This window comes from Peromyscus maniculatus, chromosome 2 (genome assembly GCF_049852395.1).
Source record: "Peromyscus maniculatus bairdii isolate BWxNUB_F1_BW_parent chromosome 2, HU_Pman_BW_mat_3.1, whole genome shotgun sequence".
NCBI lineage: Eukaryota > Metazoa > Chordata > Mammalia > Rodentia > Cricetidae > Peromyscus > Peromyscus maniculatus.
This window is the reverse complement of record NC_134853.1, coordinates 157,409,389-157,437,250: the sequence shown is the minus strand read 5'-3', so window position 1 is coordinate 157,437,250 and position 27,862 is coordinate 157,409,389. Positions and strand designations below refer to the sequence as shown.

At 52.6% G+C, this 27,862-nt stretch overlaps 2 protein-coding genes across 6 annotated transcripts; one reads left to right on the top strand and one right to left on the bottom strand.

Annotated features, from left to right (window-relative positions):
* Nucleotides 1-234: 234 nt before the first annotated feature.
* On the bottom strand, nucleotides 235-20,075 carry Pla2g2c (phospholipase A2 group IIC). 4 transcript variants are annotated; one of them, XM_076565519.1, is made up of 7 exons: nucleotides 19,965-20,075; nucleotides 19,452-19,536; nucleotides 16,066-16,166; nucleotides 13,484-13,628; nucleotides 11,734-11,837; nucleotides 801-1,171; nucleotides 235-470 (listed from the first exon to the last, which is right to left on the bottom strand). In XM_076565519.1, exons 3-6 carry the CDS (start codon nucleotides 16,103-16,105, stop codon nucleotides 1,008-1,010), a joined length of 453 nt encoding a protein of 150 aa, XP_076421634.1. In that variant the 5' UTR covers nucleotides 16,106-16,166; nucleotides 19,452-19,536; nucleotides 19,965-20,075; the 3' UTR covers nucleotides 235-470; nucleotides 801-1,007. The 4 variants fall into 4 exon arrangements, with proteins under 4 accessions (XP_076421634.1, XP_076421633.1, XP_076421635.1 ...); XM_076565518.1 differs by having other exon boundaries at nucleotides 19,864-20,003; XM_076565520.1 differs by having other exon boundaries at nucleotides 235-443; nucleotides 19,864-20,003.
* Nucleotides 20,042-27,038, top strand: Ubxn10 (UBX domain protein 10). 2 transcript variants are annotated; one of them, XM_015999332.3, is made up of 2 exons: nucleotides 20,042-20,181; nucleotides 24,172-27,038. In XM_015999332.3, exon 2 carries the CDS (start codon nucleotides 24,187-24,189, stop codon nucleotides 25,027-25,029), a length of 843 nt encoding a protein of 280 aa, XP_015854818.1. In that variant the 5' UTR covers nucleotides 20,042-20,181; nucleotides 24,172-24,186; the 3' UTR covers nucleotides 25,030-27,038. The 2 variants fall into 2 exon arrangements, with proteins under 2 accessions (XP_015854818.1, XP_042128098.1); XM_042272164.2 differs by having other exon boundaries at nucleotides 20,116-20,195.
* Nucleotides 27,039-27,862: the final 824 nt, after the last annotated feature.

Sequence of the window (27,862 nt, the reverse complement as noted above, 5' to 3'; positions counted from 1 at the left end):
ACAGTAGACCCGCCCTGGACCCCAGAGGCCGAAGTCTGCCCTTAAGACCTTTGTTTTGTCTGCATTACCAAGCAGAGTCCCAGATTTAAGGGATGAAAAGGAGACTCTGCCCTTGGCAGATGTGCTGAATGCCAGGGCACAAGAAGCAAGTGCCACCAAGCAGAGAGGCGTGCCTGGTCACAGCTGTGTCTGAGACCCACTATTCCAATCTGGCACCACAAAACTGACTCCACCTCAATTAGACCTTCCCTGTTTACTAGATTTAAGACTTACAGGACCAGAGGCTTCTAAGTGGGGGTGGAGATTTAGGGTGCCTTGGATCCACTGTCCCCCATCATCTCTCCATTTCTTCATGTCATCTTTGCATGGCATCCTTGTGGCAGTAATGAACAGCATCTTTGTAACAGCACCCGGTTTTATGAGTCACCAGACCAGCCTGCGTCCTGCCAGAGGGTTTACAGATGGCAGACCTGGATAAACAAGGACCAGACTCCAGGTGAGGCTCGTGGGGCTGTATTTTCTAGGAGACCTGCTTTGTTCCCAGCCAGATCTGGGTGGAGGACTCGGTTCCCCAGTCAGACTCATGTCCTGACTTAGGTTGGGGGTATAGGAGAGTTTAGATTAGATCTTGGGTTTTTCCCCCTTCCTGGGAAAAGGGTTTGGGTCTCAGGTAGCCCAGGTTAGCCTTAAACTTACCATGTAGTGGAGGCTGCCCTGCCTGTCCTGCCTCCACCTCCCAAATGCTGGAATTGGAGGCAGCCTCCCACCCCGACCCTTGTTTCTTGATTCCTAGCACTTACTTGGGTTGGAATGTGCCTCTGAATTGCCAGACACCCACGGTCTGTTCCAGAGCAGGAATTCTCCATTTCTTACTTCCAGTCCCCGGCGCTGAGTGAGAAGACACTCCTTAGACTGCAATGGCGAGCTGCAGGAGCCTGGGGGTTGTCAGACGTGGTCGGAGATAGCTTTCCGGAGGGGTCACCACGTGACAGAGGGATGGCGCCTCTCTAGCACCTGAGTTTGTGTCTGCCACACTGGGGCCTGCCGAGGAAGATCTGCTTGAAGGCCTTCTCGTAGGTGCCCAGGTTCTCCCTGAAGCAGTACACAGACTGCTTGTCACACTCGCAGGCCTTCTGCCCACAGAGGCAGCTGCCAGCCAGGGAGCATCCACCTGTGGAAACACGCAGAGTCACTGGGGGCTCCCTGCCCACTCCAAAGCTGGGTTCTGAAGTGGGGGGGAGGCTGGGGGTATAGGAGGAGCTGCAGGTGTCCAGGGCAGAGGGCAAGAAGTGGGAATGCTTTCTCTCTGTTCACTGCCATTCCCCAGTCACACTCACACATCCTGCCACAGCACAGCACACAGATGCCTAGAAGGAGGTAAATGGAGCGCGGAGGACGGCCTGCATGTTGGGGGAGGGGTGAGTTACTGCACCCTGGGAGCACTTGGGCCAAGGCAACAGGCAGAACTCATCCCCCCCCCCCACACCCCCACCCCCACCCTGGGGCCCAGGCCCATCTTCTGTTCCAAACACCGGCTTGACATCCCAGGTGCTGTCTGGAACATCTCCAACTGCAGATGTTCAAAGCTACCCTACACATATGTATGTGCCATGGCCACTGAGCCTGTCACCTCTCCACTCTTAGGATGACACATCTGACCCCAGCAGCTCTCAGAAGCCTCCCTCCTTTCACTTCCTGTTCCCATGCTGGTACGTCCCACGGATGTCCCCGTGTTTAAACCTTCACGCTCTGTCCTCTTTCGTCCATCCTCCCTGCCACTACCCACATCCCTGTCCCTCTCCACACCATGTCACTTAGTGAGAGGAAACAAACAGGTAGTCTCGAAATGTCACCTGGATCACACCCCCTCCCATTTAAAGCTACACTGTGCTTTCCCAGGCTCTGTGGAAGAGGTGACCTTGTGGCAGTCCCCAGCCCCTGCCACAGCTTGACTACCCCAGCCTCCCTTTGCTCATGGAACTGCCACCCTCCCTCCCCCAGTCTGCTCCAGACACAGAGGCCTCTGTGAGTTCAGGTATCACATTCTGCCTGTCCCAGGACCTTTGCACATGCTGTTCTCCGGTCTCTTCCAGTGGTCAGCTCTCATAGGCCATTTGGGTCTTGATGGAATCCAAGTTCTTCAGACAGGCTTACCCAAGGCCCCTGGTCTAAAGCTCTCCCCAGCCACTCCCTCCCAGGTCCCCTTGCTGTTTTCATTTGCATACTGACTTGCTGTGCCCTCCTCTGCCCCACAGAGTGAGGCTCCATGAGGCTGGGACTCTGGTGTGTCACAGAGTCTCCCACTGCAGAGCAGAGGCCAGTCTATGGGAACTCCTCAGGATGCTGCTGCCGAATAGCAAATGAACCCCAGAGGACTTTGGGATGCGGTGTCTACGCTCCCTCGAGCTGAAGGGCAAGTAGATGGGGGCCTTTTGTTGAGCAGTCCCTGGCCTAATGCTTTGTGTGCGTGCATACACATGAGCATGCATGAGTGCATCCTGGGCCATCAAAAGCACCCCAGTTTCTACAGAACTCCACCCAGGGCTGCTCTCTGCATGAGGAAGGAGGCTGCCAGACCCTGGGGCTTGTGTTCTGCAGCTGGTTAATCTGAATGTCTCCCTGGACAAAATGATGCTGACCACAGCCAAAGACGAGCAGCACAGTAAGGCCCCCCGGCTGAAATGCTGGTAACGGAAGGTGTGCTTGGGTCTACTGCTCCGGCAGGGGCATCCTGGGGTCTACTGCTCTGGCAGGGGCATCCTGGGGTCTACTGCTCCGGCAGGGGCACCCTTGGCTCTACAAACACAATGAAGCCAGCCCAGTGCTGAACCAGTGCAGGCTGTTTCTCTGCTGCCTTCCCCCTCCGAAGGCCACATTCCCACTGGAGCTGTCCACCCATGCCCGTCTGGAGACTTGATTTCTCAGGGCAGACACCGCCACCCCACACCTCAGCTGCCCATCACCACACACCCTCAGGAGGGTGCCAAGGGCATTCATGCCACCCCCCACTCTTCCTCACACCTGCACCCTTCGGCCTTCTCACACCCCCTTCTCCATCTGCGAAGGTCTGCCCAGAGCCATCAGGTCCCAGCCCTCTTGGGGCTCTTCCCCATCTCACCCCCATGCATGCGCCTCTTCCTCCCTGTCCACAGCAAGTCTCTGTGGCTCCAAAATAGCAGCTATGCCAAGGCTATGGTGTGTGTGTGTGTGTGTGTGTGTGTGTGTGTGTGTGTGCTCACTCACTGCCTGAATGCAGGCCCTGCCCTAGTGGATCGCCTCCCAGGAAATCTGACCCATTATCCCCTCTGTCCTCCTCCCTCTCCCCTCCCCCCTTCTTTCTCCCTTCTCCTGTTTATGTCTTGCTCCTCTTTTTCCTCACTACTCGATTTTCTAGACTCTTCCTTTTTCTCGGACTGTGTACGAGTGTTTTTGTCTACATATATGTATGTGTACCATGTGCATGCGTGATGCCCACAGTGGTTTGAAGAGGACATCAGCTCTCCTGGAACTAGAGTTACTGGTGGTTATAGCTGCCATGTGGTTGTGGGGGAACTGACCTCAGGTCCTCTACCAGAGCAGCAAGTGTTCTTAACCACTGAGCCATCTCTCCAACCACTTTTATGTGTTCTTTCTTGAGACATGGACTCGTGGAGCCCAGCCTGGCCTTCAGTCACTCCTGAGGTCACTCAAAGATGACACTGGACTCCTAATCCTCCTGGGTCCATCTTCCAGGTGCTGAGATGACAGTCATGGACCATGATGCTACGAGTGATGGGACTGAACCCAGGGCTTCATGCATGCTAGGCAAGACTCTCCCAAGTGAGCTACACCCCCAGCTCTCTTTGAATCCTCTCTACTGTGGCTGAAATCCTTTCCCTGAAGTGTAAATCCACTTCTCACGGCTCTCCCAGTCCCTAGACCTTCAGCACTGGTCTTGGACAGTCATTTTCTACCAAGGATGGTCATTTGGGCAGCATCCCTCAGTTAGGGGCTGGGTTTGCCATGACCTGGAAGAAAAATGCAGGCCAAAGATTAAGATTGGGTTTGCCATGATCTGGAAGAAAATGTAGCCCTAAGCCAAAAAAATGCCACCTTTGCAAATCACCATTTCAAAACACTGGACTACAGATATTTCATCTTCCAGTATGCCAAAAGAGAAACTGAGGCACGAGGAGAGGAAATGACAGCTTCTAAAAGTCCTTTCTCATCCTGAGAATGTCATCTCCACAAATGAGACAAGGTGACAGGCATTAACTTCTGCCTTGTGGCTAACCTGTGGCCTTACATGGCCTCTGTCTGGCTCCAGCTTTATTCTAGATTATCTTCACAGAGATCTTTTTTTTTTTTTTACCCCCCAAGACAGGGTTTCTCTGTGTAGTTTTTAGATCTCTGTAGACCAGGCTGGCCTCAAACTCACAGAGATCCACTTGACTCTGCCTCCCAGTGATGGGATCAAAGGCATGCACCACCACATAGCTTCACAGAGCTCTTGCTCAGTCTCAGGACTCTTGGGTTCCCAGCTCCAGCCCAGATCTCTCTCTTGAGCTCCAGACTGCAACACAGGTATCTGTTTGCACTACATATCTTGTGTTAGTCCATTTTCTGTTGAAATACATAGTTGTGTAATTTGCAAATAAAGTGGCTTATTTCGCTCACAATTTGGGGAGCTTCAAGTCCAGACAGCATGGTGCTGGTGCTGGCAGGGCTCCCATAGGCACATCACAGCATGACATACAGCATCATGGTGAGTGTGCATGTGAGAGGGAGGGGTCACATGGGACAACAGGAAGCCAGAGAGACTGGGGAAGGGCCAGTCTTTCTGTTATAGAACAAGTTCCTCCAGTGGAAATTAACCAGTGTCCCAGGAGAACTACATTAACCTCTTCTGAGGGTAGCACCCAGTGTTCTAACAACCTCCAGACCCCACCTCTTAAAGGCCCCATTACGACTTGTGTGTTCATGTGTATGGTGTCTACCTGTGTTTGTGGGTGGTATGTGTACACGTGCATACTGATTCATGGGTATGTGTGTGTGTGCATGCATGTGGAGGCCAGAGACCCATACTGGGTATCTTCCTTGATTCCTCTCAACCTTATTCTTTTAATTTATTGTTTGTGTATATGTGTATGTGGTGTGCATACATGTATGTATTTATATATGAGTGAGCACATGAACATGTATAGCTGCATGTGCATGTGTACAGAGAATCAAGATTGATGGTGAGAGTCTTCCTCAGTCATTTTCCACCTTATTCATGGAGGCAGGGTCTCTCACTCAGTGTGCACCGCTGGACCCAGTGCTCACCAATTGTGGTGGTTTGAAAGAAAATGGCACCCAAAATGAAGCGGCACTATTAGGAGGTGTGGCCTTGTTAAAGGAAGTGTGTCACTGTGGAGGTGGGCTTTGAGGTCTCATATATCCTAAAGCCACACCCAGTAAGTGAGACCATTTCCTGTTGTCTGTAAGTCAAGATGTAGCACTCTCAGCTCCTTCTCCAGCACCATGTCTTCCTGCATGCCACCATGTCTCACCACGATGATAATGGACTGAACCTCTGAAAATGTAAACTGCCACCTCAATGAAATGCTTTTCCTTTCTAAGAGTTGCCGTGGTCATGGTGTCTCTTCACAGCAATAGAAATCCTAACGAAGACAGCAATATAGATTAATTTTAGTTTTGTTAGTCAGCTTGCTCTGTGAATCCCCCATCTGTGGGTTCTTAGGATCCAAACTTGGGCCCTCACATTTGCATGATGGGATCTTTTAACTACTGAGTCACCTCCCCAACCCATCACCTTATTTTTGAGACTGGATCTCCCACTGAACCTAGAACTGCCCAATGAGCCGGGATGGCTGGATTGGGCTTCAGGGGCCTGATTGTCTCCACTCCCTTGTGCCCAGTGCTGGGGTTACACATGTGTGCGCCACGCTCCAGATTCCACACGGCTGCTGGAGATTAGAACTCAGCTCTGCACAGCAGGGGAGTCATCACATGAGCCATCTCCCCAGTCCTGGCCCCCTACTTATTAACATTACTACCTGGGTAAGCCATCTTCCCAGATACAAACCCTTTGGGAACACACTTAAAACATACCTGAACTACAGCACATCTTACACTCCACACAATTCCTATCAACCCGCTGCTGTGTCTTCATGGTCCACTGTACTTCCATTTTCACAGCTCAGTGCTTGGCGCCATGACCTATGGCTGCTGAGGCCAGGAGCTGCTCATTCAGCCTCCCTCTCCTTCAACTCATCTGATCCACCTGTAGGTCCTGGCACCTCAACATCCAAAGCCAACTCAGCCCCCGACACTTCTCATCCCTTCTGCCGCCATCCCGGCTCAAGTGATGGTTATTTCCCCAAGGGCTCCAGAATCAGCCTTCTAAAGAGCGAGCCTCCTTCCTCCTCCGTCTCTAACAGCAGTGCACTCCTCGTCCCTCTGGCCATGCTCCAGGTCACGTGCTAATGTAGCAGGAGAACCTCCTGCACAGCCTGGGCAGACACCCAAGCATGTATCTACTCCTTGCCCAGGCTCCATGCTCCTTCTACGCTGGCTGAGGTCTTGGACCTCCTTTGCAAGGCTGTCCTTCCACAACTGCCTAAAGTAGTTACTTTCCCTCCTTGGGCCCCAGCATCCCCTAGCCTGTTTGAGCAGCTGCAAAGGACTTATTCCTACCTGACTACATCTGTCACTACTTGTGGCTCTATCTGTCACTATCATGGGCTCTCCCTTACTGGATTGTGAGCTCCTTCAAGTCAGAGCCTGTGTCTTGCTCTCGGTTGATCTCCAGCCCTAGTGTTGGTCAAAGCTCCATCACCATTGGCTGGAGCCTCTAGCAACCGCACTTAGGTGGACCACAGAAAGGTGCCCGTCCTGGGACCCTGGAAGCCAAGGTCTAGACCCAAGTCTGTAACTAACACACGTTATCTTAGGCAAGCTGCTTCCCCACCCAAAGCCCATCTCCTCGGCTTTTAAATGAGATCAATATGCCAGAATTGCCTATTTAATGAGATTTTTCACTCATCCACTCTTTAAACAAACAGATATTAAAATCCCAGCACATGACTTGCCTTTGTCTAGAAACTGGGGTAAAGACATTAGCAAGCACACCTCCAGACTGCACTGTTCCAAGAGTACTATTCCAAGGGGCCCGAGAATGAGTTCCCCGTAACAAGACAGGCTTACGCCTTGTTATGTTTGAATGTGAGGTATTCCCCACAGACTTGTGCATTAAATACTGGTCCCCAGAAGGTGGCATTATTTGGGGGAAATCGTGGAAACTTTAGGAAGTGGGGCTTCGCTGGAGGAGGTAGGTCATTGGAGGGTGATTCTGAAGGCTGCATTTGGTCCTGGCCTTTCTTCATGGCGTCCTACCTGCCCTAAGATGAGTAGTCTCTACTACATGTTCTCACCACCATCGTGATCCACCTCCCTGGTCCACAAAACCAAGGACAATGGACTCAGATCTGGGAAATTGAGCAAAAATCAATCCTTGCTGACTTTTAAATTGTTCTCTCAGGTCACACCAATGGAAAAACCTGATTAATACAGAAAACAAGCTTGAGGAATCTTGGAGACGAGCTAAATGCATTTTGCAACGTAAGATGACCATGAGGCTTGGGGGCAAAGGCACAGTGCTATGGACTGAGTATATATATATATATAGGCCTGTGCGTTGAAGGTTTGGGTCCTTGGCTGACAGTACCATTTTGGAAAGTGATGGAAGTTTCAGCTGGCGGTGGCAGGGAGGGGTTCTGGTTGAAGGAAAGAGGCCACTGTCAGCAAGTCTTTGGGGCCTGTGGGTTGTCCTCTGTATGTCTCCTGTTGTCTGTCAGGAGGTTAAGAACCTCCTCTGCCACACACCACAGTACTCCGCCATCACTTCTGCTCAGAGGCACGTGGCCAACAACAGCTGGACTCCCAGAACCTGGGAGTCCAGTTAAACCTTTCTTCCTTTAAGTCGGCGACATTGGGTATTTTGTCAAGAGCATCGGTAAAGCAGTGGACACACTCACAGCTCTCAGGGAACTTACCCTCTAGCTGGGAGGTGGGGGCCACTGCACAAGCAGACAAAGAAGGTACAGGAAATGTCAGGGTGCGATGAACGCTGGCAGAGGAAAGGGGTGTGGAGCAGGCAGGAGAAGCTGGTGTGAGGAACACTCCGGTAATGAGGAAGGTCCTTGCAAACTAAACTTCCAGAAGTTACCACTTCTGCGGCCCCATCTCCAGTGGGGAGGGAGGAGTCACAGGCCTGCAGCCGCAGGTGACAACAGGTGACATGGTACAGTGGCTGGAACCAGTCTCTCCCCCACAGGCAGGCTTCACCCTATGCCTGTGTGGCAGACGGGGGTGTCACTGCGATCTTCAAATCCCTTGTGAATGCCGACCGCTTGTATAAACCTCCTCAGAGGAGGGGCAACCACCTGGTCAACCATGCTAGGGCAGCTGTACCCTTCCAGAAAACTGGCCCTTGAGCTCCTTCAGACTTTGTTGAGAACTGGTATCTGGGCAGCATTTCAAGCTGTGGATACCAAGCTCCACCCCCCCCCCAAAGTCTGTCCCACACTGGTTGCTAGGCAACCTGGGACCAGACGGGGACCGGATTTTAGAACCGCTGGAGGCATTAACTCTTCCAGCGCAGTGTGGCCCGGGCACAGAAGAGGCTTAATTCCATAAGGGTCACAGTAATGACGTTGGCCCCAGAGGGGGCAATACAGCGCAGACTGCAAAGGAACTATAATTAAGATGAGGGGAGAATGGGCTGGAGAGATGGCTTGGTGGTTATGAGTACCTGCTGCTCTTCCAGAGGACCTGGGTTCAATTCCCAGTACTCACAACTGTCTGTAACTCCAGTTTCAGGGCACCTGACGCCCTCTTCTGGCTTCTTCTGGCACTGCATGCACATGGTGCACAGACATACATGCAGCCAAAACACTTACACACAAAAATTAAAGAATTACAAAAACAGTCCTGGTGTTCCCCGACAAAGTAAAAAGCCAAGCTGGGCCAAACCAGAAATTCCCACATCCAAAAGGCGGACACTAACTAACACCTGCAGTGGGGCCAGCCCCTCCAGGGAGTCACAAGAGGGGTCACTCTTGTCCATCACCCAGCAACCTTGTGCAGTGTGAGTGATTCCACCCTTTCCACGGATGGGGAGACTGAAGCTGGGCTGGGGCGGTGAGGCCCCTTGCCAGGAGCAAATGAAAAGATCTTGGGTTAGACCAAGGTCCATTCACTATGCTCCTCCAGCCAGGGCAGAGCATCTCGTCAGTTGTTAGAGGTCATGAGACTTGCATTTGGGGAATAACCCTCCCCTCAAGTAGATGCCTTCCTCTTAGTCCCTGGCTGTGTGACATTGGACATCCACTTGACCTCTCTGAGCCTTGATGTACTAAGCAATAATGGGGAGAAAAGTGTCTACCGCAGAGGTCTACCCTGGCGAGCCAAGGTGAGGTGTGCAGAGCAGCCACAGTTGGCTGTAAACCGCTGTAGCTGCTGCTCTGGCTAGATGAGTGAGACGACCGAGGCCCAGACAGCTCAAGCTGGGCAGGAAGTTCTGGAGTGGACTTCCTGGAAAGGCTCAGCATGCAAGTCTCGGTTTTACCTGTCACTCACCTGGATCAAGCCCCTCCCCTCTGTGGGCCTCAACCTTCCCAGAGCTTCAGTGAGGGGTTGGCTGGGATAGTCTCCAAAGTGTTTTCTGCTCTGGAGATCTCCTAAGCTACTGATCTTTGGAGAGCAGGCGCTGGGCCAGCCTCACTCCAGGTCTGGCTTTGGGACCACAGTGACAGCGAGTGCTCAGCTAATAAAGGGTGCATGGGTGGATGTGTCTGTGTGTTGGCCCACAGCAGCAGCAGGCTCCACACCAGAGCCCAGGCCGTAAGTTCTGGGCTCCTTGGAGGGTGACACTGATGCCCCAGGGTAGTTATGGAAGTCTCCTCTTCCTCCAGAGCTCATGGCTGCATGTGGGGAAGCTCCTCCATGGACACCAGCTCCCAGGTCCTGCCTCTGTCTCCTGCCCCAGGCTAACAAGTGCCGATCAGAGGACATATCATCTTCTACGGCCTTAGCCTGTCTCAAGATACCTTCCTGCACTCTTCCTGTCTCCTGGAGTTCTGGGTCAGGAGGTACAGTTTCCAGGCCTATCCTCGCTCTTCTGGGCAACCAGTGAATGAAGGAAGAACAGAGGGTTGGCCCAGGCCTCAGTGGCAAATGTTCTCCTGATGTGCGAGGCCCCTCTACCATCCGTGCAGGGCTGTACAGTAGCAGACTGAACTGAAGGCAATCTTCTACTGCGGGGGGGGGGGGGGGGGTCTGAGCCCCCAGCCCACCCCATTTCCAATCTCACAGTGGATGCCAGGGAGAAAACTCAGACCATCCGTGCAGGGCTGTACAGTAGCAGACTGAACTGAAGGCAATCTTCTACTGCGGGGGGGGGGGGGGGGGGGGCTGAGCCCCCAGCCCACCCCATTTCCAATCTCACAGTGGATGCCAGGGCGAAAACTCAGTCCGGACTCCAGGGTTTCCTGTGTCTTGTGCCACAGCTCTGGGTGGAGTGCTGTGGTACATGACTCCCGGTGTGGAGCCATAAGTCCTCCATCCTGGGAGACGAGTCGGGGGCAACTGATAGTTCTCTGACCTTGGAGGCGGCAGGTGGCTGCCAGAAACACAGCTGTGATATACCTGGGAGGAAGTGGCTCACGATGCCCTAAGGCTTGGCAGGAGTTCAGCTATGGCATGTGAGGAGCAAGAAACCACCCACTGGGCTGGAATTACAGGGCTGGGCAAAGGCTCATGCCCACAGCCCTCACGCCCCATAGGCTAGACATGCGCTCCACATGCCCACACCCTTAGCTCCAGGACACACTCCTTTTGAGCGGACATTCTGTGCACTTCCCCACCCAATCTCTCCCTCTTCCCTTCTGCACAGTGTCCCACTCCCAGGCACCCTTCTGTCCCTATCCACCGTGGTCACAATGCACAACACGCAGTCGCCCTTAGCAAATATTTGTTCAACGGAATGACGGCCCAAAAGCCTTGTTAACACGTGACAAAAAAGGGGTGGGGGCTGGAGTGATAATTCAGTGGTTAATGCACTTGGGAGGACCAGAGCTCGGACACCCAGAAACCAAATGCTGGGTGGGTCTGGTGGCCTGCCTGTGACCCCAGCCCCTGGAGGCAGAGACAGGATCCCCACAGTAAGACAGCCACATCAGCCAGCTGAGGGTTTGCCTGAGACACTCTGCCTCAATGAATAAGGTACAAGAGCGACAGAGGACGGTCCCTAACATCAACCTCAAACCTCCACCTGCATGTGCCCACCTCCAAGTGTACCTACACATGTACAAAAACATACACACATGCATAGCACACACATCTGAAAACTGGGGGGCGGGGGGCGGGGTAGGGAGGAATGCTCTCAACAGCCAGCGCTGCCTAGGGAAACCGCAAAGTCAATGGACTCCACAGCCAACAACTCGTTACTGGCCCATAATGTAGGGCGGGCTCTGGCTCCCCGGTTACAGCTGAGATTCAGTGGCGGGCGGAAGAGAGCAGGCGAAACTGTGCAAAGACTCTCTCCAAGAAGCTCTGACTCTCAGACCTGCCCCCTTCCTTGGTCTCAAAGCACTTGGGAAAGTCTCCTTCCCTAAAACGATCAGTGGGTTAATGAGGAAGTGACTCGGCCCAGGTCCCACCGTCTCCCTACAGGGAAAGCTGGCTACTCACAGGCCACAGTCCCGTTGACAATGCTGAACTGGTAGCCATTCAAGATTGGCTGGCAGCCATCCTCCTTCAGACTGTGGTAACAGCAGTCATGAGCCCAGCAGCACCTGGGGGTGGGGAGAGGAAGGTGAGGAGGGACCTGTGTGTGGCTGTCCCCAGGGGGTCAGTGAGAGGGCCCTGGCTGCGAGCTGGAAGGGACTTCCAGCTTCCCTGGCTTCCCTGGGCCCGAAGGCACTGGAGCTGGGGAGGTGAGGTACTGATACACTTGTCCTTTCCTGGACGTTTCCATGTCTACATGGGCTCTTGGCCCTCTGTGGCCCTGGGCTAATGGTGTGCGGTTTGGGATCTAACTTTGGACTCCATCAGGTGAAACACAGGTGGGTGGAGACAGGAGGTGGATTCAGAAATGAGGGGATCTGTGTTCAAGGCCAGGCTCTGCCGCTTTGCCTGGGGGTGATGGTGGCTGAGCAACTCTTATCTATCTATCTATCTATCTATCTATCTATCTATCTATCTATCTATCTATCTATCTATCTATCTAGTTTTTCGAGACGGGGTTTCTCTGTGTAGCCTTGGCTGTCCCGGAACCTCCTTTGTAGACCAGGCTGTCCTGGAACTCACAGTGATCCATCTGCCTCTGTCTTCTGAGTGCTAAGATTGAAGGTGTGAGCCACCAATGCCCCGCTAAGGCTGAGCAACTCTTAGTCTGGGATCCTCTCTGTGAATCCACCTCAGCTCTAAGGTGGGTTACAGTGGGGATACTCCTCCGATATTTACTGTGAGGGTTGAGGCTCATGTGTCGATCACCTGTTCGGTGTTGGGCACATACTGTGCACCTCACAGGGGCCAGTGGCCTTCCATGTCTCCACAGCTAAGCCTGGGGCTCAAGTTCCATATATTAGACCCTGCTGTAAGGACATGCCCAGGGATATTTCCCTTCTTATTTCTTCAAATGGGAACAGACACACACTATCCAGTCTCCCCACTGTGCCCCCTCCAGATTACAGTAACGTCCCTTTTTTATAGAAGCCCACACCACCCACCCCCAAATCCTTAGAGCTGTCCTGGAAGCCAACTTTGTACCGTGTGACGCCTCCAGATGGACAACTTTTCCGAACTGGGCCACTTGGCTTCTCTTCTAAAATATGGAATTAGGTCTGGGAGCTGGCAGGGCAGTCTTACTGGGCCCGTAATCCAAAAAAAAAAAAAAAATAAAAATAAAAAAAAATAGGGGAGCATGGGAACAAAGAGTACCTTTGCCAGGTGAATGGGAAAGGCTTCCGGATCTCGGGTTGTACTGTGTAAGGTTAGGGCCCTTGATTGAGAATATCAGGATGGGCCTGGGGTGTATCTTGGTGGTATGGCTGTCCAGCAGGGATGGGATTCTGGGTTTCAGTAGCACATGGTGACACATGCCTAGAATCTGAACACTTGGGAGGCGAAGGCAGGAGGATCCAGAGTTCAAATCCAACCTGGACTATGGAGTAAGTTCGAGGCTAGCATGAGCTAGGAGCTAAGACCCTGTCTCAAGGTGGTCAGCACACAAGCCATACCCAGGACCTTAGGCATGAGGGGCCCAACAGGGAAAGGTGACTCAGTTCTGGCTTCCTCAAGACTCACCCTGCAACCCCTTTTCAGTCTCATGCTGCCTTGGGATCGTTTCTTCAGGATTCCTAACCCCACCCCCTCCCGGCCAGAAGCCTGGACTTTAACACAAATGCAGTAAGGGGCTAGCCCAGAACCTGCGCATCACCTGTCTGTGGCATCCACAGGGACTCCTCTGCCCCCAAGCCCACAGTAGCAGCCGTATCCGTAATAGGAGAAGAAGGCGCTGCGCCCTGTGATGTGTTTGACCATCCTCTGGAATTGCCAGAAGCTGCTGAGGGTGGAGGTTGTCCCTGCCAAGGAGAAAACAACAAAGGTGAGCAGCCTGAGGCCCCACGGGCCTCGCTGGAGTGCTTGCAGTGAGGTGGGCAGCGCAGAGCCCTTGTACAAGGCGTCTGCCTCCCTCACAGGGTAGAAAAACAGGATCAGTGTTACCCCATCACCCAGAAAGTGTCTCGATAACCAGGAGGCGGCCCAGGCTCCCCAGCTGTCGGGGTGCTCCACCACCGTCCATGTCTGATCAACATTAACTGGGAAAGCTCAAAGTCAGCCCTTCCTCTAGGCAGCACCAGGAATTTATCGTCTCCCAGGAGAAGCAAAGCCCAGGGCTAGGAAATCAGAAAAACACCTTTGATCCAGTCTGTAAAATGGCACAAACACACAGACCCATAAATTCTTGTTATTTTTAATAGGCAGAGTCTTCTCTTACTACATAACCCTGGCTGGCCTGGAGTCCCTGTAGAGACCAGGCTGGCCTTGAACCTGGGGAGATCCTCTCCTCTCTGCCTTCGAGGTGCTGGAATTACAGGAGTTCAACAGTAGACCTTTTTACTTCTATAAAATGCTTACAGACACACACAGAAATGCATACAGAAGGGTGATGGCTGACAGTGTGGTCTGCAACAGCAGAGCACTGGAAAGTACCGCGTGTACCTCACGAGGACGGTCATCAAAGCATATATCCTAGGAATGTACCACTTTTAATAGCTCAACTCCGGACAGTGAGATGGAGGCAGATGGAGAAAGAATCAGGCCACATTCACTTAGCACACTTCCATGTACCTTTTTTACAAGCACATTGGGGTGGTTTGATTAAGAATGGCCCCATAGGCTCATATGCTTGAATGCATGGTCACCAGGGAGTGGAGCTGTTAGAGAAGGATTAGGTGGCCTTGCTGGATGAAGTGTGAAACCGAGGATGAGCTCTGAGGTTTCAAAAGCCCACACCAGGCCTGGCCCCTCTTTCTCTGCCTGCAGATCAGGATGTAGCTCTCCACCATTTCTCCAGCACTGTGTCTGCCTGCCTGCATGCCGCCATGCTCCCTGCCATGATGATGATGGACTAAGCCTCTGAAGTTGTAAACAAGCCCCTAGTTAAATGCTTCCCTTTACAAGAGTTGCCTTGGTATGGTGTCTCTTCACAGCAACAGAACAGTGATTAAGACACAGGTATTATTTTGTTACAGTATTTTGAGTGCATGCATGTGTGTGTGTGTGGAGCGCCCCGGAGGGTGGGCTTAGTGTAATGTCCTCTAGAGTCTCCAGAGCAGTTGCATCTAGGTGCAGAAAAGTACTAGTCCCCAAGAAGGCTGTACCTTTGTTACTATATATTTTATGGTTTTGTTTTATGACCAAATGAAAACTTATATGGCCCAATCTGGCCTTAAACTCATATGCAGTCAAGGATGACCTTGAACTTCCAACTCTCCTGCCTCCACCTCTGATTACAGGCTTGTGCCATCCTGCCTGGTTTTATACAGCGTTGGGGATTGAATCCAGGTTTTTGTGTATGGTAGGCAAGTGCTCTAGCCACTGAGCTACGTGCCTAGGCCTGCATTTGATTTTTAAATTACAAGCATATACGTGGTCTGTGCTAAAAACCCAGCAAAAGCACGAACCCAAAGAAGGAAAACAGTCAGTGACGGAGGGTTTTCTCAGGCTCCCTCCCACCTCAGTGCTGAGTTAGATGCCTTGACCTGATTTCTCAATCCTCCTGCCTCCACTTCCCAAGCACTGAGATTACACATTTGGCATGATTTTGAAAACTGCAAAGCTCATTAGCAACTTGGAGAAAGAGGGAGACCTAATTTTGATATGACTGACTTACAGAACCCCAGAGTCACTGCGGCGTGGCTGAAAACAGCAGGAAACTGGTTTTGGACAAACAGCTAACACAGACTATCAGCAAAAGACTGGGGTTTTTGTTGTTGTTTTGTTTTGTTTTGTTTTTTGTTTGTTTTTTTAACAGACCTCTGACGGGCCCCAGGAAACCCTTCAGATTGCATACTTCACTTTGCAGAGGTACACAATCCGAAGCCCCAGCAGCAGTGACTCAGTTTGACTAAGTAGTCACTAGACATTATCAGGATGCCTTCACCAGAAGAATTACTCCAGCTGGCTGGAATCATGCCCACCGTTTTGTACGGCAGTACACATAGCTTTAAATAAAGGTAACCAGAATGGGAAGGAAGAGAGCCTCCCAGACCAGGAGTGCTGACCCCACAGCCAAACATCCTTTTTCCAGTATGTGGTCAATGTCCTTGGATTCCAAAATATTCTGTGAGGCCAACACCGTGACCAGCCCATCAGACAGCAGAACCAGAGGTAGGAGAACTTTGGGGGGAGCCTGGGTCTCTCCTGAGGGCCTTGTACCCTACCTTCCCTCAATGCCACCTAGGTCACAGTCAGAAAGATGGCCTCCCGGCACTCACTCAGATGGCTTATACTTACAGCAGAAGATAAAGACAATGAATACAGCAATGACCTTCATTCCCAAAGAGACCAGGAGGTCCAGGGTGCCAGGGTTCCACCTTCATCTGCCAGTTCAGCTCCTTTTGGGGGAGGAAGTAAAGGAAAAGTACAAACCACCAATACAGCCAAGGCCTTTGGATACCCTCAGCACAGGGCTCCCAGGGATCTTTGCCAGACCTAGTGACGTCTGACTATGACACCCGTCCTGGCACTTTGACCCAGATGTAAAATGTAAGAACGGCTCAACTGTTTGGAAAAGGTGAACACTGATGGTGTCTTTCTTTCTTTGGCAACACTATCACTCTGGTTGTTTTTTATTTTTGGAGGAGTCAGCAGCCCACAGGGCAGTGGGGGAGAATGTGTGTGGGTGCCTGTCCCTTCATGGAGTGGCTCCACGATCAGCTTCCTTTCAGTTCAAGTATTCTCCACCAGCCCCAAGAGACATCAGGCTACATCAGACTGTGATGAGTCTTGGAGAGGAAACAATAGCTCAGCAGAGCTTTGAGAGAATTTGGCAGGTCCAAAGCCTCAGGTAAGTTTTATGCAGTGGTGAACTTTCCCAGGAAGACTTCAAAATGTCAGTCCTACCACAAGAGCACTGTGAGAGCCCACCTGGTGTCCTAGCTACTTGGCCTTCTTTGGTACAACTGGTGGCTGCTGAGAGGCTGGACCCTGACCAGGCTGGTCCTGGCCAATCATCATTTCAACAGCTGTACAAGTTTTTCTAATTAGGTTCTGTCTCCATGGGAACCTGACAAAACCAGGCCCAGGTTGGAGCTACAAAGAGAGGACTCACATCTTTTGAAGCAGCAGGTGATGAGACTTCAGATACAAAGGGGCCTGAGGTGTGTGTCTGGAATGAAATCCAGTTGAAGTACCAACTGTGTACTTAGCTAATGAGAAGATCCAAGGGAGGTCCAAAGGAGGCTGCCAGCTGACTACAGGTAAAGAGAGACTAGACATAGACCAAGAGCCCATATGGGCCTTGACTTCATCAACTGGATGGCAGCCCAGCACCGCTGCTGACTTTGGCACAAGAGGCAGCAACAGTGGAGGACCGTGAACTCTGGGTCCATGCCAAAGAGAGTTGGAGCTGTCCCAGTATTTCCTGTCAGCAAATCCAAGCCCCAGGACCCTGAGCTTCCCGTCTGTGGAGTCAATGACCTTTGTCTTCTGCGGCGCCAGCAAGATCTAGACGCTCTTGGTGTGAAACCATTTGGTCAACATGGGGCCAAGGTGAGTGGCAGTTCCATATATTCCAACAAGACAAGCAGTGTCAATACACACTTGGACATGTTCCACTGAGATGCAGGAAGCAATCAAACAGTGCAGTACATCAGTAGCTCCATTTTACTATCCAGAAACTTCTCTGGTGACGGTCTCTCAGGAGGCTGATTTCTAAGGAGCTGTGCAGCCTGTTTGCCTTGTTACCAGATTATAATTGGGCATGTTATCACAGACCAGAAGGAACGAAAATACTGCATTGAGGGGTGGGCATGGTCAGGAAAGGACTTCATAGAACAGGCGACTTTTAAGACGGGCCTTGAAGTATCAAGCAGTTTGGATTCACTTTGAAGAGGGAGAAGGTAGGGCGGATGCGAACCAGGACACAAGAGATGAGAATGCCAAGGGCCCATTTGGGGGACAAGCTGGCTAGAGTCCAGGAGAGAGCTGGGGAGTGGAGGCATGGTACAAAGGAAGACGGGCCCTCGCTTTAGCAGATGGGAGAATGGCCTCCAGCCATTTTCCTGAGAATCTAGTGGATGCGTGTGCATGTTCAGCCCAGGCATCAGAGGGATGTTCTTTGAAGATGCTCTCTGGTGCGGGTCAGGAGATAAAGAGAGGGACTAGCTGGCTGTCTCTTTCCCACAGGGCTGCATCACACCATGCCAGAGAACAAAGACTCATGTGCTGCTGGACACGAAAATGGACCCCAGGCGTAGCCAGCATCTCACCATGCTCCAGCAAGAGCACACGCACCTCGCTCGCACACAGTGGGGGAGCCACGGACGGAAACCGATGCCACTCCCAAAGGGTTGCATAATTCTTAGGTGATATTAAAATAGCTGGCGAAGGATCTACTTTAATCTCTTCTGAGTGGGCGCCGAAGGGCTGAAGAGCATCGCCTGGAGACTTCTGACAGGATCATTAACGAGATGTAAGCCAGCGACACCGCCATGCGAAACCACCGGCTTCTAAAACTGCCAGCGGCACCTCTCTGGGGCCATGATGCCTCCTGGATATCCAGAGACAGAATTCCCGGAAAGGAGGCCAGCCTGGCCCAGGCCCTCATCCTAGGCTAAGTGCTCTACCAAGGTCAGCAGCGTCCTCTCTGCGATGGGCTAACAGCCCATCGCTGAAATGAACCCCTGCCTGCCAGCTCCTAAAAAAAAATGTGCCATTGGTACCAATCTCATCATATGTAATCCCATCCAGCCCATGTCTGCTCTCCTACCCTTGGCTCAAACTATACTGAGAGTAGTAGTAGTATAACTATCAGCGAACAATGTGTCTTTCTGACCCAACTGTGAATGTGCTGACAAGGGTTTGGAGTTGTACTCCTATCAAAATCCCATCCCTATACATGCAGGACAAAGCAGGTAACAAATATGTGGCCATAATGTTAAGTCATGAATCTGTGGTTCTTGACTGTCTACTAGTAACTTCTAGCAGTTTGGGCCCTAAATTACTCTGAGGGTCTGGAGCGCAGTCCGCTTGGGACTCCCTTTGAAATCAGCTTGGAAGGAAGACTTCATTAGATTGGAACAAAGACAGGGAGGAATTGGGCAAATGAAGGGACAGGACAGGCTGGGGAAGAATCTTCAAGCCAAGGGTTCAACAGAAGCAAGGGTGTTGAGCCTAGGGAGGTCTCGTGTACGCGTGGCCATGGTCGGGAACCAGCGGAGCACCACAGAGGCAGTCAAGAGGGGACAGGGTCAGAAGTCAGCCCCTTTCCACTCCAACAGGCCAGAGGCAAGAGAGCAAGGATGCCGAGGCAGGGGGCTTGCAGCTCTGACAGCAGGCAGCTAAGAAGGCCTCCATTCGATGATTTCTGTTTTTCTCGACAGAGGGCGGGAGAGTATCATCCCAGAGGGAGGAGGGAAGGCGGAAAGCAGGGAGTGTTTGGAGGAAAGACAAGATTTGGAATAGCCATTGGAGAGGGCAGAAGACCGAGGAGAGCAGACAGAAGGCTGGCTAGGGAGGGCTGGGCGTCTGACTGATGTTGGAGACCACACCAGTGCCCTGGCATCCATCTGGGTGACTTGCCATGATACCTTTAGTGCTTGGTGTGGGTGGACAGATTCCCGCTAAGGCTCCATCACATGGATGGGGTGGAAGGACAGTGGGGTAAGGGGAACTCTTACCAACAGAATGGCTGAGGTAGTGGACCATAGCTTCTGAGCAGGGTGGAGGGGAAGAAGCCAGGCTGCGGGACTCCGAATCTCAAGGCTGTTGGAAAACAAGGTAAAGTGGCTGGAGTTGCTGACTGTGTAGTTAGACCCTTAAAGGAGATGGGGGGGGGCGTGATCACAAAACTCAGAGTGTCCCCAGAGTGGGAGTGGGTAGTCTCTTACTCCCCCATGATGATATACCCTAAGAAAAGAAAAGGAAAAGGAAAAAGGCCACACTCGGACTCTAAGGGGCTCAGGAATGAGTCCCACACTCCTGTTTTAAAATAGGACACCGACAGGTTCAGGCCAGCGATAGACCGGGATTTGATGCTGGTCTCCACCCCACCCCCACCCCAGGGCAAGGTTCCCTTTCCCATGAACGCACTCTCCCCAGAGAGTCAGGCCAGGTCAGGAAGAGGAGAGAAGGTGTCAGAGGCCCAGGCCCAGGGCCCTGTGGCCTCCATGGGGCAGGGCCACACCAAGGACCTGCGTCTGGAATCCTTGAACCAGGGACTGCAGGCCCTCGGGCTCTCCGTGCCCTGGCTTGTCCAACTTAGTTTACGCAGGCCGGCCCAGGCCAGGCAGGTTCCGGATCCCACCGGAAGCACGTGGCGCCCCACCCCTCGGCGGTTGCCACGGAGACGGGGCTGTTTACCAGCTGGTCGCAGCCAGGCACAGGAGGCGGATGGAGCTGAGCTGCGAGGTGAGAGACCCACGGTGGGTCCCCAGAAACTGAGAGCCAGGCCTTTTGAAAGGACTTCCCCAGAGGCAGAGCCAACCTGGCCGGAGCCTGAGTCTGCAGCAGCCAAGGGGCCCCCTGGGAGGGGCATATACAAGCCAGTCAGTCCCTGGACGCAGATCCAGAGACAGACAAGGGGATCCGGGTCATGTGCAGAGGCCGGAGCTGGAGGGAGCCTCCCACAGTTCCATGCTCTTTCCCCCAAGTCTGCCCTCATGCTCCAGCCCTTCCTGCCATTCCCTGACACTCCGCTTCTGCACTTTAAACGTTGCTTCTAGGCCTGACCGACCATGGAAGTAATAGAAACCTCTGCTCCACCCCCTCGCCCGCCCTTCTATCCTGGAGTCAACCCTAGTTCCCTTCACAAAGCTTCCCTCACTTGGTGGCTTGTGGTTTCCTGCATCCTAATCTCTGGTTTGGAGTAGGACTGGGAATGGTGTCAATCTTGGCTCTCTCCATCCCCGGGGTGGTTCCTTTACATAGTTTAATTTTGTAAGCCAGGCTGGGGACTAGGGGGTGGCGGCAGGGGGGCGGTAGTAACTGATAAACAATTTTAAAAGACCAATGCACATGTATGTGTCCTGGTATATGGCAGCAGATGGTTTGTAGGTGGTTATATTTTGCTGCTTTCGCTGTAGGTTTAGATTTGGGCTGTGAAGTAGTGTGATCTGACCCCTTGGTGGCTTGTGGGCACCATTGGAAAACAACAGGAATCTTGGTTTATTTTCTAGCCAGTGCCCCTTCCTTCCTGTTTGTGTGGTGATAATCCTAAGGAATGGGCACCTGCCCTCCTGGCAACGTCTTGGAAGTGGTGCCTAGTGTTTTGTTTCCTGCCTCCTAGCAGACCTCTGCCTCCTAGCTATTGCGTTTAAGTAAACAGGCCACTTGCCTCTCCCGCTGGCAGCCTGATGGATGGATGCCTACGCCTAGATCTTGTCAAATCATTTTGTGGTTGAGTGTCTGCCAGACCTAGAGGTGGCGAAATGAGCCAAGCCGGGATTATGCTGTCGTAGAAGCCTGGACTGAAGGGCACAGGCAGAGTTGGAGACCCGGGGTTTGACTGTAAGGGCTCCATGGATGCAGTTCTCCAAACACCTGTTTCCCCGCAGCATCCTGCCCTTGGACTGGGTGGGGGTGGGAGCTGGTGTTCCCTCCATGTAACAGATGGTCTCTGCGCTGGGGAGGAGGCAGTGGGTTATAAAAGCAGGTTGGATGGAACCGTTTTACCTGAAGGAGGTGTTACTCTCTAAATAACCATGAGTGGGCTTATGAGAATTAGTCATAATTGAGGTTTTTTTTTTCCTCTTGAGATAGCTTGCAGTCATGTTATCTTATGGCCAGGGTGTCTTGACTATGACACCCCCTGAACATGGCTAATTATATAGAGTACCAAAAGGTATAGCAACTTCGCGCACACACTCAAGTTTGACTGTTAAAAATAACCCAGCAGAGCGCCTGTGAGAACACATGACTCTCCTCATCAAAGTTGTTAGGGAGAGGTTTCTAAGTTACCAAACTTCCTGACAGTCAAACCTTCCCCAGGCATGTGTGGGTGTTGGAAGCCAAGCCTGTGATAATTCTGTAGAAGCTGTGGCAAATTAATAGCCGAGCCCAAGTGAGGAGCTTACCTTCGTCGGCTCAGCTGGATAGCTACAGCTTCCTCCTGCCACTCTGAGCAAGAAACTCATAGGGAAAAATGTTCTTCATAGTTGATCAGAAAATAAATGAAATGGACAAGGAGATGGGGATGTATTTCTAATGCCAAAACTTTTTGCTCAGGCAGAAGTCTCTGGACTGCCTGCTGCCAGATTGGGCATGGAGGATGGAGAAGGGGACCGGAGGAAGGTTTGGGTTGTGAATAGAATGGGACAACCACAGAGCCGTTTAAACTGTGAAAGGGGGCTGAGAGGATGGCTCAGTGGTTAAAGCACCTCCCCGAGGACCAGAATTTGGATCTCCCCATGTACATGCCTGATGGGTGTGGCAGCTCACTTATAATCCCAGCCCTGGAAGGCTGAGACAGGGTCCCCGGAGCAATCTAGCAAGCCTGACCATATGGGTGAGCTTTGGGTTTGACTGAGAGATCCCTCCTCAGTGAACAAGGTATAAGAGCAATGGAGGATGCTTTTCACTGACGTCAACCCTGGGCCTCCATGAATGCATGTGTACCCTCAGACACATGTGTGCACAGATATGCAACACACACATACACATATGGCAAATGGAAAAAGACAATTAAAATATGAAAGGGAAGGGAACCTAGCCTGAGATTCTGAACAGCAGGCTGCCAGGAATATTTAGAGGTAGCATGTTTTTGGTTCTGTGTGGTCTGGTAGAGAACTGGCATAGAGCAGCCAGGGTCACATCGTAGCCCCAGGACTTGGCACAGTACTGTTGAGGACCGGTTATGGGAGGAGCTTGGAGGAAGTAAGTCTGAGCTAAGGGAAAGGGTGCCGTCGGAGGGAAACGATCGACTCAGGAAATGTTTTCTAGTTTTGAGGCAGCTGCAGAGGAGGAGTGGAGAGGGTAGGTTTGGGGGCTGGGGTCTCCCACTGGTTAGCACTGAGTAGGGGAGCAGCCATTACCAATAATACCATCGGGGTATGCGCTCAAGCCGCATGTGAAGCCACGTGTCCAAGGGTAGTTGTGAATGTGGCCCGATAATGTCATATTGCAGCCTCAAAAGTTGAACATTCCTGTCGAAGAGAAACAGGGACAGCTTCTCTCTAGAGTAACAGAAAGAAGCACAAGACAGGCCTACAGCCAAAGCAAAGCCACACCCGTCCATCTGGTGCTGCCCTGCGCAGGACTGTCCTGCGGAGGCAGAGCTGCCTGGTGGCCACAGGCTGAGAAGTCAAAATAGACGCGCACTGGGTCTTCATGTGGAAGCTAGCCAACCCCTTGTCCAGAGTCTGAGCGTCCCCTGTGAGCTCGAGCAAGTGATCAGGGCAGCCCCTGTCCTCCCGGCCACCCAGCCAAGCTGGGGAGCCATGTTCCACGTGACGTGGGTGGAACACAAGTGAGGAAGGCAAGGTGAGGAAGAAAACAAAGTAAAGGCTAACTATGGACTGAGAGGGAGGGAGAGGTGAGGGAGGCCTGCAGCAGAGGGAGACTGGGGATTCCAGAGGGTGTCCTGTCCACTGGGGATGTCAGGGCAGACAGCGTCCCTGGTAGAGAGAAGTGATTTGCTGTTGAGTGTCCTAACAGGGTTCCCTTCCCTCTCTGAGCAAAGGCAGCCGCCCCTAACATCCAGCCTCTGCATCTGAGGTCTGTGCCGGCCACTCCCTAAGGGAGCTTCCCGCCCTGAGAGCCAGCCAGGACTTGGAAGCTTGGTACACTCTGGTTGCTCTAGGAAGTCACCAGGGCCCTTTTGTCCCCCCCCCCCCGGGCACTTTGCTGCATTGGGGCCCAGTTAAACTTCACCGGAACACAGCGCCCCTCACTGAGTGTGTTGTCACGCTGGGCTTGTGCCTGCACCACAGACAGAACTCAGTCGTTGCAAACATTTATGGAAAAAGTCGTCTGACCCGGACTCTGGTTCGTCACGTGGCTTCTCTCGGGGCGGTCTTTCTGCTCACTGGCCCTTCTCCATGAGAGTGAGAATTAGCCCCTTGCCTCAGTCATTCTGGGTCATGTCTTCTTTTCTTATCACTCCTTGAAAATATCTACAGACTGTGGATTTCACCCATTGCTCTCCTCACTTTAATAATTTACGTTCCAAGGATTTTGGTTCGCTGATCTGTTCCAAGAACCTGTAATGAATGAGTGAGTCACAGCTGCTCCCCGTCTTCAGATGTCAGAAACCCAGAAAATGGTCCCATGCTCTGGCCCATTGATGCTTACCCCCCACCCCCTGCGCCCCCAACCCCAGTGGGCAGTGAATGGCAGAAGATCGAGTCTCAGTGTCTCGGGAGCTTAACCCATGGCTTTCTCTGTTTCCTCCCGCTTCCTTAGGGGTCCTGAGAAGCAATGGCCACAGAAGCCCCTGTGAACCTAGCACCACCTGAACGCAGCACCGTGGTCGGTACCTCAGCTGACAGCTTCACCTGGCAGCCCAGCCCCCTCAGGATGCACGTCATCAGGCCCAAGTCCGCCAAGGGCCGGAAGCGGCCGAACCTGCACAGACCTCAAGGCGTGGGTGACGGTTCTCCCAGTGTGCTGTCCGCTTCGCCTCCACCACGCTCCTCCGGGTCCTCGGGCAGCCAGAAAGCAGGAGCCTGCGCACCCGTCTCTCCGTCTCCGGGGGCCCCTGATGAGACGCCCGAGCTGCTGCCACAGGTGCTCGTGGGAGCCACCTCCTCCCTCAACAAGTACCCGGTCCTCCCTTCCATCAATAGGAGGAGCCTGGAAGATGGGGCTGTGGACACGGTGGCCAGGAAGGCCAGTTCTCTGCAGCTGAGCAGTGTGCAGGCCCTTTACCAGGAGGAGGCCTGCGCCGCTGTAAAGACAAGCCAAGAGGATTCCCGAGCCCAGGTCTGCGCCTTAGAGAAGAAGTTCATCCTCCGAACCAAGAGACAGAGTTCCTCGGGGTCCTCCAACATGGAGGAGCCGACAGACCAAGAGCCGAGGCTGCTGCTGGCCATCAGGTCACCCTCAGGCCAAAGGTTCGTGCGCTACTTCAGGCCCAGTGACAACCTACAGACGGTCCTCGCCGTGGCCGAGCAGAAAAACAAAGCCACCTACCAACACTGCAGCATTGAAACGATGGAGGTGCCCAGGAGACGTTTCTCCGACCTCACCAAGTCCCTGCAGGAGTGCGGCATCCTCCATAAGTCCGTGCTGGGCATCTCCCAGGAGGAGGGGGAGGGGTGACCCTGAGCCCACAGCACCAGGCTGGGGCCCCAGGTCTTTGAGCAAAGAGAAGGTTGGGCAGGCTGCAGCCTCCCTCCCACACAGCCTGGTTTCAAGCGCCACATGAGCCCAGTGAAGCTCAGACCCCAGGGCCTCGTCTGTTGAGCATCATCTGTGGAGGCAGGGACACATCTGCACGTGGGCTGAGCCCCCTGGGAAACTCCCTTCTAGCCCCACATCCCACCACTGCAGCCACAGGGGAGTCCTATGGCTATTCCCAGAAATGGCTGTGGCCAGGACTTCTCCTCCCAGAACTGGTTCCTTCTGGAGCACCTGCTGCCCGGGCAGTGAACTCCGGGTCTCTCTTGCAGCCAACATTTTGCTTCTCTGTATCTGACACGAGATTAACCACTTCCCAGAGAGGAGTCTAGTCTAGTAAATAACCAGGGTTTAGGGGCCATGGGACTGACATGGTGTTTCTTGCAGTACGGTAAGAAACAGGCTGTGGGTCCTGTGTTTGGAAGCAGCCTCCCTCCTGAGCTGCAGGGGTGGAGATCCCCGGGGATCCCTGTGGGGTATGAGGCAGCAGCAAAGGGAAGAACCGTCTTCTGCTGTCCCAAACCCCCAACACACATACAGTCCTCAAATGTCCTAGAGCTAGCCCGAATAAATTGCCTCTGTAGTCATGGGCTAGCCAAGGCTACTTTTGAATGGACTGACGAGGTTGGCGCTCCTTGGTAGCGCCTGTCTACAGACTTCTTCTAAAATGGAAGTAAAATGGAAAGTCCTCTGTTGTTTTTAAGACCCACACAACTACAAGTCCATACAGGTTTGTGCTGACATGCCCTGGCCTACCTCGACACAGGTAAATTGTTGGATCCCCTGGTCTCAGTGTCTCATCCACTTCAAACATGGAAGGGCTTTTGCGCAACATCAGCACATCCCGGAGTCTGATGTCAGGCCCTCCCTAGGAGAAAGAAGGTGACTTCTTTTCTGTGCTCCTGTTGAGACCACACTACGCAGCTGGCCGACCGACACGGAGTTCCCCTTAGCCAGAGCTGTCACAAGCACCCTAGAGTCTTGGTTTTCCTGTGGAAAACACATTATTTGCCAACGTTCTCTTGTATTGCAGGTTCAGCCAGACACCCACAGCCCGTCTGCATCCCTTTATGGCCAAATCCCCAGTTGGAGTCAGGAACACAGAGACCTTCTGGGCACCTTGTCCCCCTTAGAGCACAGTCAGCACATGGCCCTGGGTATTGGTACCTGCCCCCCACACCCTCAGTACACAGACGAGGCAGGGTTCAGGTGTTCTTGGAGCATCTTGGAGTTGGCACCTCAGAACAGGGGCATCTTGTGCGTGGACAACACCAGCACTTAGAGACGTTCCTTCTAGTGCACTGCCCCTTGGTAATAGCGATGGTTACTCTGAACAGACTGGCTCATCCTACACCTCCCACACCACACAGATCACTCTAGACTAGGATATTCCTGAACATGTGCAAGATTTCCCATCCTGCCTAGGTTATCGGCTCCTTTGATGGGAGAGGTCAGCAGGGACCGGCATCGATGCAGGCACACCCGTGAAGCTGGTCACCTCATCTACTTGATGACCATGGCAGAAGGGACTGGTGGCTGGCTCTTGGACTCCCCCAGTACAGGTCTTTCACTTCCCCCCAAGTGCACAATTCTGCCTCTGATCTAGGAGCCTATAAAAATCACACCTACTCTATGGTAAGAATAAAATCCCACCCACCTGCAGCTTGGTGATTCCAAGCTTTAGAATGTTCCAGTGAGAATTGTAACATGCTTGATGGAATGAGAGACTCCTGGACACAGGGTTTTGCTGCTGCCATTTGGCTTAGAATTTTGGGGTGGTGGGGAAAAAGGGGAGCATGAAGCATAGGAATATTTTAGGATCTTTTAGGAGACGTGATTAAAGCTAGATGTGAGCCATCATAATAAACTCTCTTTTTCTCTCTTTGGACAAAAGATAATGATACGAACAATAAAAGCTGATTTGTGTGAAACACTGTGTAGAGAAACACATCTTATGTTTTAGCCTAAGAATTGAGCTGCCAGACAGTAGTGTGCAGAGTGGTGTGACTCTCAGCGTCAGGTGTCTGTCTGTGAAATCACCTATCCTGCCGTCATAACCAATCCCCACCCCCCAACACACACACACACACACACACACACACACACACACACACACACACACACACACACACGCTCACCATGGAAGCCCCGCCACACTGCCTCAGCTTCTGACCTAGCATGTAGCTTGGGTAGAGAGTCCCCTCCATCTCTCCTGACTTCTAACTGCTCCTGTGGCATCAGGGATTCTGTGGTCTAAGGGGTCCTGCTGGTCAGCACACTCATCTTGGTGGCCCTTGATAGGCCATCCTCACCTGGTGTGCAGTCACAGACCTTAGTCGTTTGTTTAGTCAACCGCCAACTGAGGGATCTTCCCTGGGACAGTTTAGTGTTTGGCATGAGTAACCCCCAAGAGACTGTTAACAAGAGAACACAACCCTACTGAGGTCGGTCAGTGGCTCAGCTGTATCTGTGGCAGGCCCAGCGTTGGGGAAGGGGCCACACTCTGCCCCACCATGTCTTCCTCCCACCACTTCCAAACACATCATCTCCCCCCTCTCCAGGGGTACTGGGAAGGTGTCTTATCATGGACATGGGCTTTGCAGAGGACAGAGCTGCATGGCAAGCGATTCCAGCGTATTTTCCAGAAAAGCTCAATAGGTACATTAGTCTCGACAGCAGCAAGAACAGCAGAGGTAAGTGAGTCATCACCCAGAATCCTAAACAATTTGCATTAACAGCTGCCAGGGGGCCCTGA